The sequence below is a fragment of the Lissotriton vulgaris genome, chromosome 3_1 (genome assembly GCF_964263255.1).
Source record: "Lissotriton vulgaris chromosome 3_1, aLisVul1.2, whole genome shotgun sequence".
In the NCBI taxonomy this organism is placed as follows: Eukaryota; Metazoa; Chordata; class Amphibia; order Caudata; family Salamandridae; genus Lissotriton; species Lissotriton vulgaris.
In genome coordinates, this window is record NC_141689.1 from 1,538,213,352 (window position 1) to 1,538,227,662 (window position 14,311).

General features: G+C 40.0%; 1 protein-coding gene across 1 annotated transcript in view; it reads right to left on the minus strand.

The window, feature by feature from the left end:
• The window catches only part of GSTCD (glutathione S-transferase C-terminal domain containing), a 991,325-nt gene that overhangs the window by 120,770 nt on the left and 856,244 nt on the right, over positions 1–14,311 (minus strand). The window contains exon 11 of the mRNA XM_086962035.1: positions 7,905–7,974. Within this exon, the coding sequence (XP_086818161.1) occupies positions 7,905–7,974 (70 nt within the window). The remainder of the gene's footprint in view (positions 1–7,904; positions 7,975–14,311) is intronic.

The following is a 14,311-nucleotide window of genomic DNA, read 5'->3' on the forward strand; positions in this document are numbered from 1 at the left end:
CCTCTTTGACTGGTCCATCCCCAGCAGCAGTAAAGGCTCAGTTGGTTCAGCAGGAGCTCAAAGATTTAATGCAGATTGATGAAGGAATGTTTGAAGATTGAGCAGTTTTAGTTAGCTACATCAGGGCCGTTCTGAGGGATAAAAAAATAGATTTCCCATACAGGAGTATCGGACTATATTATATTAGCATGATGCATCTATACGTACCCTCTTTGCTTGATATATATATATATATATATATATATATATATATATATATATATATATGTATCCATCTATATCGCTTTTGCAGGGAGGACAGCCTTTATTCACTCTTTGAGTTAACCCTGCTTACAGAGTAGGCCGAGAACCATACAGACGCCATTTTCTGAACCTATGCTCGAACACGAGCTGTGATCACGTGTTAGTCTCCAGCAGTTGTCAAGCCCCAGTTCATCTGAATTACTGGGAGCAGCTGAAGGTTGGCTGTTTACTCGACTGTCCTGAGACTCAAGGTCGCATCTGGCTTTGGATGCGATAAGCGCATTCTTGGAGGCGCCATGCCTACACTCACAGGCACCAAGACAAAAGGGAGTCACCCCTCCTGACCTCCCCAGTAATAAATAGCTAAGCTTTGAACTAATCATGTGTGCCATATATGGTCCTTTCCTGTAGCTCGAGGGCCAACTGGTGTTTTTCCTTTTACAGTGATTATATGTGCTGAACTGAAAAGTATATAACCTCATGTTTGAATGCAAGCCAACAGTCTTCTCCGCGCACCTGATGGGTGAGGGTTGGAGAGGTTCCTCTATAGAGTATTTTTGCTTAATAAATGATTGAACGTTCTTCACTGCCAACTGACTGATTATTTGGGTATGGGATTGGGGCTATTGGTAGGTATAGCCCTTTATGTTATTTTTATGATACTTCACTGCTCACGCAAAGTCTTCGGCGCCATGGCCCGGCAGTCGGGGCACAACTTAGAGTTGTGGTCGTGCCCCAGGCAGTAGAGAGATACGCGGTGACAGTCTCCACAGTTCTTAAAGCCGAGCATCCCTACGACACCAGGAGGAAAATAATTGAGACATAAAGCCTCGAAAAACTCAGTCAAAAAGTGACTGGGGGTACTTGCTCGTCCCGGATCTGCGCTTGCTGGCGCGGAAAAAGAAAGAACTGACGTCAGCGCTCATGGGCGAGTTTACGTAGCTTTAGGGACGTCATCTCGGCGACAACGACGCCAACAACGCATGCGGAGCCGCACGACGACGGCTACCGACGCGCAAGGTGTACTGCTGACGAAAACTTTCCGGATCCAGTCTGACGCCTGGGGGTAATTCTAAGGTAAGGAATCTATCACTACGTGTTTCTTTCAGATATAAGATGCAACAACCATGAGAAGAAAGTTCAGAGGGAGACAGGATTGAAGCAATAAAAAGTGCTAGTGAAACCTGAACAGGAACAGAGATTGCATCCAGAGGTGAAGATGTTTTTCGCTGCATAAAGTTCAGAACGGGGGGTGGGCCCAAAGCTATATTACTGATATTTTTTAATTTGTAACTGTTGTGGTCATTTCTTTTCAGTCACTAATGCCACAGGAGGCAAGGAGTCAATTGTTTGACCTGCAGGGTCAAGAAGACACAGATTGACCTGCAGTAGGCTTTTGTTTTTACATCCTAGGCTACTGTGGACCTAGGGGTCTCTGACGCACATACATTTTTTAAAGTGGGCAGGGAGCTAGGTACTGCCAATGGATTTCGGTAGAACTGTGTAGGTACCACTAGGCCATCTGTGATTTCATCCATAAGTTATAAGAGGAAGCACCAAGGGGAGCTTAATGCCTTGCGAGCACGAGGCAAGTAAACCACCACACTCGCTGGAGGCTATGGTTTGTGACGTATGGTCAATGCCAGGCTCAATGTTGGGGGACGAGGCAAGAATAGAAGAAAGAGAGAAGCAGAGGAGATGAGGGGGGTATGGGGATAACAAGGTTTGAGGGACACAAGAACAGCAGTGGCCCGTGCAGGTAAGAACGGTGGGGTGGTGGGGCCAGGTTGGGGGGATTGGACAGACGGCCACGAGAGAAAATTAAATAAATAATTAATTTTCCCTTGTCATCATCTGTCAAACCCCACCCCCCCCCCTCACCACCCGGCCCTACCGCCCCACTGCTCTTAGCTGAGACGGCTGCTGCTACACGAGAGTAGAGGAAGCTGAGAAGACCAGGGTGAAGGACGCAAGGGAATAACAAACACTGAGCAACCGGAAGCTACAAGAACACCAAGGTCTGGGTGAACTAGGAAACACTGCCCACAAACCAGACAGAGCAAAGTGTGCATTTAACCAATCCACCACAAGTTATATAAAGTGATGTAAAAAGGAACTACACTCCGTTAAGGAGCTATGGTTTTACATATTAAGATGTAGGAGACTTCATCCACTCCTAACCTAGTCCTTACAGTATATAAATCTACTGTCATGTGACACATAACAGTCAAATTCCACTCTGTCATTCCTCATTGAACAAAAAAACATCCAGCATTCAGCAACCTTGTGTGCAAGGCCCTCCTCTGGCAAAGTCGAAAAAATAATGGGGGTAAAATTGTCTTCCTCTACCAGGGGGGGATGTCTCAAAATATAGCGTTGGTATGGGATCTGTTACACACAGGTAGTGATCTAAAATTACCTCCTGACCCAAAACCAAATTAATTTATTAAAACAGGGGCAGAGGTAAGGTTACAAGAAGAAAAAGATGAGTCTAGGGAAAGGTTAGGTGTACCTCAAATTTACAAAAAAAGTAGGTCAACATGTTTCAGCCTACTTGCGCCCATACAGGTCGATGGCTTTCGTCAGGACTGTCAAATTGATTGGATCCCTGTTCTGTGCCAGTAAGAACACTTTCCCCTGCCCTGGGGTGTAACAGGTATAGTCACTTGGTAAAGATGTAGGAGAAAACACTGTCCTCTAAAGAAAGAAGGGAACAGTAAAACATACACATATTCCCATTTATACTGTTCTCATTATCAACATTACATACATTCTTGTAATGCCCGTTGAATGAACTATTCAATCGAGGTAAACAACTTCACCATTTGTATGTGCATGGCAACATATACACCGAAAGAGCAATAGAAAGAGATATTGTTTAATTAATGAACACTGAGAAAATAATGATATTGTGTTTCCTAATTTAGAGGACATAAAATATAAACCGCAGTTAAATAGTCCATTTTTGAAGGGAGAACTCCAACATAAAATCACCTTTTATAAAAGTTGTCAGAGAGGTTCGTGTTATTCATGGTGCTTAAGCCTATACATTTCAAAAGGCCCAGTTACTTGAAATGTTATCCAGGCATGGTTCTTATTGTTGTTACGACCAGTGCAAAATGCTTTAAAAGGAAAACTTCCTATAATCTCTAAAGGTACTCAGGCCTATGCTCACACTATCTATTAAACTTGCAAACAAATGTTGTGTTGTCGATGTCGTTCAAACAATAATGTAGGAAAATTATTAGTCGTTCTTGTACCTTATTATGTTAGTAGAAGGACCCAATAGATTGCGGGGGAGGGGCGGACAGGCTATTTCTTTTGTGCATAGACCAGCAACCTCTTTTTTTCAGATCAAGAGTTGTAGATAAGTAAAACGGGGGCTGGAGAACGCAGTTGTGTAACCGCTTAAGGTGGGAATGCGTAGTGCAATGCAATACCACACTGATTTGCATGACTTACTTTTAGTGCAGAATCTTCGTACGGGTTCAGAACCTTTCGTCCTGAATATTAACGGGCGGGAGAGCGGTTTCTCTTTGTATCTTATCATGTGGGGAGAGTAAGCTCAACAGATGTTGAGTGTGTGTGCAGCACTAACAATGGACACTAAAGACAGACTCCGGAGTGAGTCAAGGTGGTTTCTACCTTTCTGTTGATGATACCTAGCAGTTTTCTATTTAATTAAAATTATTTCTTACCAACATGTTTCGCTCATATTCTGATTTTTATTTCAGTTTCTCTAATCACAAAAAAACGAGATTTTCAAAGATGTACAGCTGAGGACGTAAAAAAGTATATAAAGTGTGGGTAAATGTGATTACCAAGTAAATATGAGCATGTGAAGGAGCCTGCACTTAAGCAGTGGTTCTAAATCCAACAAATGTTAATTTAAAGGCTACTTTCTCCACTGTTCACGTGTCTGCCACTAACAATGGACACTAAAGACAGACTCCTGAGTGAGTCAAGGGGAGTTCTACCTTTCTATTGATGATACACAGCGGTATTCTATTTAATGAAAAATATTTCTTAACGTATCTTGCTAGTATTCTGATTTTAATTACAGTTTCACTGATTACAAAGAAACAAGATTTTCAAAAATGTAGAGCTGAGGATGTAAAAACGTATATAAAAGTGTGAGTGAATGTGGTTACCAAGTATGAGCGTGTGAAGGAGCCTGCACTTAAGCAGTGGGTTTAAATTCTACAAGTGTAAATTTATAGGCTTTTCTCCTGCAGTTAAACTAAGGACTTATAATGTTGTTACTTTGTCATCATGCTATTAAGGGTTTTAGAAGGACCGCGGATAATATTCCCTTGGTTTAAATTTTAGTCCAGTCTGTCTAGATAAAATGGTTTTTATTCACTAGCCAAATGTGTCCTTTAGTCTCAGTCTACGCTTGTGTTGTAGTTCTAAATTATGAAATATGTAAGATGGCGCCTAGTTCTCTCTGTTATAGAAAGGACTCCTGCTGTAGTCCCTTTATCATGATGTCATTAGGGACTAATGACATCATGGGGTCGAGAAAACTTTTCTCATCATTTTTTTATCTAAGTCTCGGTGGTGAGTGGTGAGGCTTTTACTCTCACGCTATATGTGGAGGGCTTATAATGAATCAATCTGTTAAAATAGATGGGTGTACGATATCTCTATTTAGTCTGGGGACATAGCCTATCCCTTTGTCGGGGTATATAGACTTTATCAAATGACTTGTGTCCAAGGAATATTCTCATTGAGTCCATTCTGGAATGTCTTCATACAGTAAATTCACTGTTGTTTCTTCTGTAACAGGTTTCTTTTTTCATTAGTATCAATATGGTCCAGGGTTTCAAATACCACCCATTTTACATCATTAGCATAATGCCAAGTCGTGGGAAAATGGTTTCTCTTCTTTGTTATTGATTTTCCACATCTGATGTTACTCCTATGCTTGTAAATGCGAGTTTTCACCTTTCTACATAATATGCCGAAGTAATGTAAATTACATGGGCAGTGATCATATATATGACATGGGAGATGTTGCAATTTGTGTTTTTCCTTAGCCTCTACTTTGAGGTCTGGTTTTAAATCAATTATTTTTACGACAGTAGTCACATGGCAGACTGAACAGAACCCACAGGGAAAGTGACCCAAAAATTGGGGGAAAGCCCCATGTGGTTGTTAAAGGAAGAAACCACCTTGACTCATCAGGAGTCTGTCTTTATTATCCATTGTTAGTGACGTACACGCGATCAAGGATCAACACATGTGGAACTTGCTTTCCCCACACGGCACGATTAAAAAAAGCAACCTCTTTCCCACCCGTTAATATTCAGGACGGGAGGGACTGAACATGTACGGAGAGTCTGCACTTCAAGTAAGTCATACAAATCAACAAAGTATTGAATTGCACTACGGGTTCTGTTACATGAGTGTGTTCTCTCCCCCATGTTTTACTAATAATTCTTGATCCCATTTACAAGAAGTACAGCCTGTCCACCTCCCCATCCCGCAACCTATGGGGTGCTGCCGCTAACATAATAAGGGCAAAGAACGCCTAATATTATTTCCACATTCTTGTTTATATGAAATCGGCAATACATCTGTTTGCAAGTTTAATTGATAGTGTGAGCATAGACCTGGGTACCTTTGGAGATAGTAGAACGTTTTCCTTTTTAACCATTTCGCACTGGTAGTAACAACAACAGCGTGCCCTGGATAATATTCCAAGTAACTGTGTCTTTTGAAATGTATAAGCTTATGCACCATGTATCACACGTGCTTCTTAGACAATCTTTAGAAAAGGTGATTCTACGTCCAAGTTCTTCATTCAAAAAATGACTATATTACTGTGTTTTATATTCTCTGTCCTCTAAATTAGGAAAAACACAATGTCATTCTTTTCTCTGTGTTCATAGTGTTGTGCTTTCACTGCATATGGTGCCATGCTCACACAAATGGTGATGTTTTTTACGCCGAATGAAAAGATGATGCTATCCGTTGCTAGTATGCCAAAGGGGATAACATGCCACTCACTCAAAGTAGCTGTTGAGGCTCCCAAAGTGTTTTAATAATTTTTTAAGGAGACTGTTTTGTGTGATACTGTGTTGGCCGCCTCCTTTTGATGTTTGATACAACAATGAATGAGTCATTGTGTAATATAACTGATGAGCACTAAAAGCACTCAAATACAATCGGCTAGTGTTAGCACCATGGCAAGATAGAGGACGGAACGAGGGCACCGATACCATCGTATCGTGCAAAAAAAAAAAAAAAGCAGCAGTGACGACAGGGGTAGTGGGGGCACAGGTAAAGCAGGAGGGGCTGGAGAGATGGGCCAGCACTGATGGGAATAAAATCCTTAATTGAAGCAAGATCAGCGACAAAAATGAATGTGTCACTGTGTAATGTAACTGGTGAGCACTTAAAGCGCCTCAATACCATCGGCTTCTGTTCGCGCTATGGTAAGACGGACGACCGAGCGAATGCTCCAATATCATTGGATCGTGCAAACAGAAAATAAACAAGTGCTGTTCGTGTTTTTACAACTTTTTGAGAAATGCATTAGTTTATGTACAAGCACATGCATTTTAGTGGTATGTGTGTAGATGTACAACGGAGACGGCCTAAAAACACAAGTACTCCGATGGAGTGCTTGAAAGCAAAAAAAAAAAAAAGCTTTGCAAACCGAGGGCGGTGTAAGTAGACATGTATTTGGTCCATGCGCTATGGAAGGTCCACACACAAGAAGAGGGCATGATGCTATGACAAATGCCATCAAAGAAAATGAGAGTGACGCTGAAGTTTACCAATGGTAGGAGATGAAAGGCCTGTAAACCCACAGAAAGAACACAACACGTCTCTTCGAGACAGCGCATGCGCTCTCGGCACGATCTAAAAAGGGAATTCCAAAATTAACCTCTGAATTTCAAACAAAATGCACAGAGATTAATGCACAATAACTAACAAACATACAGACCTGCAAATTAATCACTCCAAAATTAAACCCCCACAATTGATCTCAATGGACTCAAGAAGTCTAATATCTGGTCCTGTGGGGCTAGTCCTACAGGCTGAGCACACCCCCAGAAAGTAAAAGGTAAAAACAAATGAAATTTCTAAATTAGCCTTTCAATTCGCCAAAAGGCCCCACAGATTATGCACAATGAATAATAAGGATACAAACCTGAAATGAATCACTTTGTGATAAATCATGCGTAACTGATGTCAAAGAAATCAATTGCTTTGAAAAAAAACACAGTGTAGATGAAACATCGGATATCCGGTCTTGTTGTGCGAAGCGAAACCATAATCAGAAAATGCATTTTGTATCAAAGAGATGTGTGTAGGTTTAAAAAAAATAAAAGTTCCATCACTTGTGACTGAACTTTGCACATTTAAATTTGAATATAAATAGAATTTCAAGGAACACGTATGCCACGAATTAGACTATTTTATAAAAAAAAGCTATGAAACAATCATGTCTTTAAAAAAAAATCCAATAATTTATATATGTACGAAACCATTCCAAAAAATTATACAGGCCAAAATAAAACAGTTTGTACTGCATTTTAAGACCCTTGTTAGTGAAAGTCCTTTTTCTTCCCATATATAGTAAGCAAGCATAACCCAGATATTTGTCAGTGTGCATAATCTGTCCAGCAGCTGCTTTACGGCGTACATACCTATGAGCCTGCGTTCAGGGGTGAGCTGGGCAGCTGTCTGATCTGCAAATCTGCATAGAATCATGTGCTCCTAGAACAAAAGTACACAAGGCAGTCTATTTTTATGCCACGGTTTAAAATACGTAATAGGTTTAAAAATAACTGATCACGTGTGCTGCACACAAAGATATAAAACAATACCAAGAATGAGATGATGCAAAAGGTGCAAACGTTGCAATAGCGCCTTTAGCACTTTTTATATTAAAACTATTCAAAGCACTGCAATGACTTCAGAGAAAAGGTTTGCTCGTTTCAGGTAGAATACATTCATTTTCCATGCAGTTGGCATAGGTACCAACTTTTCTTAACTTAACACGCTGGCATAGCTGATCCCTGCAAACTGGCAACCTTCCTCCTGATTGCCAGTTGGTGGTGAGAATAGATGTGCCATTTTCTTGCGTGTTCATTTAATATATTTCCCTCACAACTTTGAAACTGAAAGAATGTTGGCGGTTTGTTTCTGACAACAGCTTACAAAGGGGCACACAAGTTCAGATGTTAAGGTGAAACCAGATATGCAGAAAACTTAGCAAATTACGGGAACTTTGTAGCATGCACTAAAATTACAGAATATTCCCGAGGGAAAAACTTTAAACCTTTGCACCCTTTACGATTTCTAAACAATAACTCCGGTAGTTAATAGATTCTTAGAAGTTACCACCTGTCAATATAGCCTTCTATCAGCAAGCATTAAAAATCCTATCCATCAACTCCAAAACAAAACTCAAAAATGTTCAATGGAATAAAAACGAAGACAATCCATCGCCCGCACCTTTGGTGCTTGTCGAATAAGGAATGGAATAAAATATAAGTGCCTCAAATGTAATCTGACACAGCTGAATGTTGCCTGATTTCAGAATGCGAAACCAAGTAAACTAATTTGCCATAAACTAAGTCCTAATTTCTCATTTGAAAAGTGCTGAAAATGTATTTGTCTAAACCTTAATCTGGAAGCAGCAGAAATAGTGAAAAAAAATAATTTACTTAATTTTTACAATCTTCAAAACATGTGGAGACGTCCAATACAAGGTCTGGGGCCACACCAGTATGCTCTATTTATTATACAAGGGATAAATAAAAAAAAGCATCTGATATAAATTTGCATCATTGCAGAACATTACTTAACACAGCACCAAAGTAAGAAAGAGACAGGCGGGCTTACTAAGAGTGGTGACTCGCAGTCTCTCGATCGCCCTATTAGACAAGGACAGTTGGGCCTCCCTGGGACCACCGCAACCGCCATGGTTCAGAGATTCCTGGCGGTCGTATGGAGGTCTTGAGTCCGCAATATGCTTGGCGGACCGCCAATCATATTATGAGTTTCCTCACTGCCACACTTGAGACCGTCATGAAAAGTGTGGCTGTGAGGAAATAAAGGGGGGCCTACAGGGTCTCCTAGTGCCTCAAACTATGTGGATGCACACGGGGGCACAACAGTCCATGCCGTGCAGGTACTGTGTTTGAAGTTCCCAGGGTGGTGCCTTTTTCATAGGCACCACCCCGGGAACGCAAAGAATTGCCTGCCAGACCAGGAGAAAACTCCTCATCTGGCGAGCGGTTCCTACACAGGTTTGGCGGTGCGGGAGCGGGGCAGTCCCACTCCCGCCCGTCAAACTCATAATATGGGCCCAGAGTCTCAAAATGGAGAAGAATGTCTCTGGTATGGATACAAATTCAAGACTGTTCTTATATCCTGAACCTTTCTGTCATACAAGGCACAACTGTGGCATACTGTCAGAATATGCTTGAACAGTAGGTTGACATGACTTGCTACACATTTTCAAAAACGAAAGCAGGAGATGAACCAATGTCTATATGCTTGAGATGTATAGGCCATACATAATAATAACCACTTAGGCTTGCTATTATTATTTGTTCCCAAAAATTAAATCGCTGCTTGATAATGGAAAAGGTTAGTGACAAGATTATTTGGCATTATAAGCATTATAAGTATGATTATAAAGGAACACTGGTTGCAATATTTTTTTATGCGTTAAATGACCAAAGTGAGCTAGAAATATATAAAAAGAAAAGTATGTTAAAATTCGAGTGTGTGCTGGGTGAAATAGAAACAAGCGTTGGCAAATTGAATAGGGTTTGCCTTTGGGACCTATTACCTTTGCCAATGCTTTTTGACTTGCTGTATAGTATCCCTGATGTTATGCAGCATGACAAAAAAAAATGCAAAGTTAGAAGAGGGCACTTTTACAGGGCAGTCACGTCGCATGGTAGGTGCGCGCAGCCTGTATGCACACGCCTACAAAATAAAGATCGTTTTTAAATTATAGATTTGGATAGGTAAATAATAAAAAAAATTAAAAAGTAGGGCAAGAGTGGGTTTTAAAAGTTGGTGGGGGCATGGAGCAATGCAGCGTGCCGGAGTGGGGGGAAGCAACATGGAGGACCAGGCTGGGGGAAGTCACGCAGTATGGGAGCAGAAGCAAAATGGAAGGTCAGGAAAGGGAGGAGAAGTAACAGGTGAGACAAGGAGGGTGCAGGTGAGGGCAGGCAACACAGAGGGCAAGAGGTGAGGAGGAAAAGTACTGGGTGAGAGAAGAGGGTGTAGGTATTGGAAGCAACACAGAGAGAAAGGAGAAGAAACAATGAGGGACAGAGAAGTAGTGAAAAGGTGCAGGAGCAACACAGAGAGTGGGGACAAAAAGCAACAGGTAAGAGAGCAAGGTGAGCAGGCGGGGGAGAAGCATACAGGTGAGAAAGCAACAGGGGAGAGTGAATGAGGGCATGTGTAACATGAATGGCGATGGAGAGCAAAAGGAAGTTCAGGGAAGAGAAGTATATAAGTGAGACAGCTGGAAAACACATGCACTCCCATGGAGTGATTAACCAAAAAGAAAAATAGTACTTAAAAAAAACCTCTGCAAACGTGCCTCCTGGAGCATTGGTTTTTGGGGGAAGAATTCCACTTTAGTCCTGAGGCCCTCAGGAGGCAAGGGGACCTCATCCCCCATCAGCAGTGCGCTGACTGGTGGAGAAAGTGGGCGTGTCCTTTGTCCACCTCTTATCAATCCCACAAAATGCTTTTTTGGAGCCCCCCAGGCCTAGATGGTCTGTGTGTTTCTACCCTGCCTCCTTTTCTTTAAAAAAAATAAATACATTCCTGTGACTAAGTTCAACCGAGTCACAAGATGGCTGCTAACACCTCCTGGTTTGAAGTGTGGCAGCCAATCAGAACGTTAGCGCGAGACAAGGAGGGGTTGCGGATCCACCACGGCCTCAGTTGTACATCTGAGAAAACTTCACATTTCTCAGCAACTAGTGAATGGATTTACACCATTTAACAAAAAGCCACTCTCTGGACCAACAGCTACCTTTATGCCAAATTTGGTGTAATTCCGTTCAACAGTTCAAATTCTAGCTGTGTCTAAAGTTTCCTTCGGAAATGAACATGGAGAAAATGTGTTTCCCGCTTAACGGATCGCCCTGAAATTTTCATGGCAGCAGCTGACGTTACTGACCCATTAGTTTTGACAATTTTGCAAGGATTCGTCAAACAATGCTAAAGTTATTGACAAATGAAAAACCCTCTTCACATTGAAACTACATCATAACTATAACTACCTACTAGTAGGATATCCATCCATTCATCCAGCGTTAGCCAGTTGTAGTTATAGATGGGACAAACTTTTCCCATAGGCAAAGGGTTTTTTGTTTTGCTAATAATTTTGAATCTTGGTGAAATTTTCAAAACTAGTACGCCAGTTAGTTCAGTTTCTGTCTGGAAAGTTTTGAGGTGATTTGTCAAGCGGGGACAGAGACAAAAAGGGGGGGGGGGGTCCCAAGACCTGTTTTTTTCCTTTGCAATGATGCAATGTCTATGGGGATTTTGCATTTTTTTACATAACTACAGCCCGAACCGCTGAACGGATACACCAAATATGGCAGAAGGCTAGATCTTGGTCCAGAAAGATCTCTTTTTGTTATTAGGTGCAAATCTGTTCAGTAGTTTTGGAGTTAATAAAGAAATACAAATGTGTATATCTAGGGATGCAGAACCTTTGCGGATCCACTCCAACCTGAAAGGAAAGTTGTGGCCACCATTTTCTTAAGGGGTCAGTTTAGAGGCATCCTGACCCCTTAGGACTCATGGAGGGGTCCCAGAGGCTACCCGGGATTCCACTGCGGTACTTAGCGCAACCCCCAGTGTAAATTCGCAGTGGATCCATGGATCCGAAACCCAATGATAAAAAATACATCCACTCTCACACTAACCCATCACTGCATTGCCAAAGGGTGTCGCAGTTTGGAAGCAGTGTCTGGCTGCAGGCCAGGCCTGCTGCCAACCCTCACCGTGCACGGCCAAAGGCTGTGCACAGCAGTGGTTGTATTAACGTACAGTAATTAAATATTACTGTTAGTTAAAAGAACCATAGAAATTTACTGAAAAAAACAAATGTAACAGGGACAATTCAAATGTAACCCACACAAAACCATAAAAATGTTGCGGTTACAGTTATATTTATAGCTATACTTATCTGTAGAAACTATAACTTGTGCCATTAAGAAACTTTAGGACATGGACTAAGTTTCTTAACAAAAGTATAACTATAAGTTTAACTAACTGCTGGATTTCTATAGTTTTGTGTGGGTAAAATGTGAACCTAGCTATAACTTCCCAGTAACCTTCGTTTTTTTCAGTGAAATTTATGGAACAGAGCTAGAATATCAATGTATAAATATTGATGTACAGAAATATCGAGGTAAAAATATCGTGGGATAGAAATATCGATGGAAAAAATATCGTGGTCAAAATATCGACTGTTAGGTAAGTAATATCGATTCCAAAAATATCGAAGTGTTGAAGTTCATTGACAAAAATATAGTTATTAAAAATATGGATTTATTATTAATGTTATGTATTTTAGTATTTTGTATGAGAATTGTTTGTAATTTTAGTATATGTGCTAATATTTTAGTAGTTAATATTTATTTTATTTTAAATACAATTTCGCGTTTTTAGTTCCATAGCGGGTTGTGGGTTTATAGGGGAATAGGGTGGGAAGTAATTTAATTTTATAGATTTTATTTATTATTTATTGTAGTTCATACGTTTTTTTTAATTGAATTTAGTGTCTTTAGTTCTGTAGCGTCATGGGTTTATAGGGCAATAGGGTGGGAAGTAATTTAATTATATTACATTTTTTCAATAATTTTATTTATTCATAATTGTATAATTGTGATGTTGAGTTAAATGTGTACATTAATTTATTAATAATTGTTAGATAATTAGTTGTTAATTAATTTAAATTAATTATTATTTAATTATGGTAATTGTTTAATTTTAGGTGTGTGTTGTGGTGTTTATTGGTGTAAATGGTTGGAAGTAATTTATTTTTTATTGATGAATTATCATTTGTTAATTAATTTGTATTAATTCATTAGTAATTATTAACTGTAATTGTGTAATTAATTGTAGGTGTGTGTTGTGGATATTATAGTGTTAAACAATGTGCAATTAATGAATGTTTATTATCTTTTTTAATAATAATATATTTTAATTTCAATATTATTCATGTTAAAAATGGAGATTCAATGTAATAAAAATGTTGATTTTTTTATTGGTGTGGTATCCAGCACTTTCCCTATTGTTGCACTCACTAGAGTGGGAATAGTAATTTTTACCCCTCCGCTATCCAACACTTTCCCTGCTGTTGCACTCACTGGAGTGGGAATAGTCATTTTTACCCCTCCGCTATCCACTTCTTTCCCTTCTGTTGCACTCACTGGAGTGGGAAAAGACATTTTTACCTGCTGTTGCACTCACTGGAGTGGGAATAGTAATTTTAACCCCTGCGCTATCCAACACTTTCCCTACTTTTGCACTCACTGGAGTGGGAATAGTAATTTTTACACCTCCGCTATCCAACACTTTCCCTGCTGTTGCACTCACTGGAGTGGGAATAGTAATTTTTACCACTCCACTATCCAACACTTTCCCTGCTTTTGCACTCACTAGAGTGTGAATAGTAATGTTACCCCTCTGCTATCCAACACTTTCCCTACTCTTACACTCACTGAAGTGGGAATAGTAATTTGTACCCCACCGCTATCCAACACTTTCCCTGCTTTTGCACTCATTGGACTGGGAATAATTTCTACCCCTCCGCTATCCAACACTTTCCCTGCTGTTGCACACATTGGAGTGGGAATAGTAATTTTTAACCTACCCAACATTTTCACTGCTATTGTAATTATGGAGTTGTGAAATGTATGTTTTTTTTAAATAGTTTAATGTGCTAATTAATTATAGGATGTTTTATTTTATTTTAAATTATTGATATATGTATATATTTTATATTTTTATAATTTAAAAAGTTTATCCATTAAATAAAGATAATAGTTAATCAAAT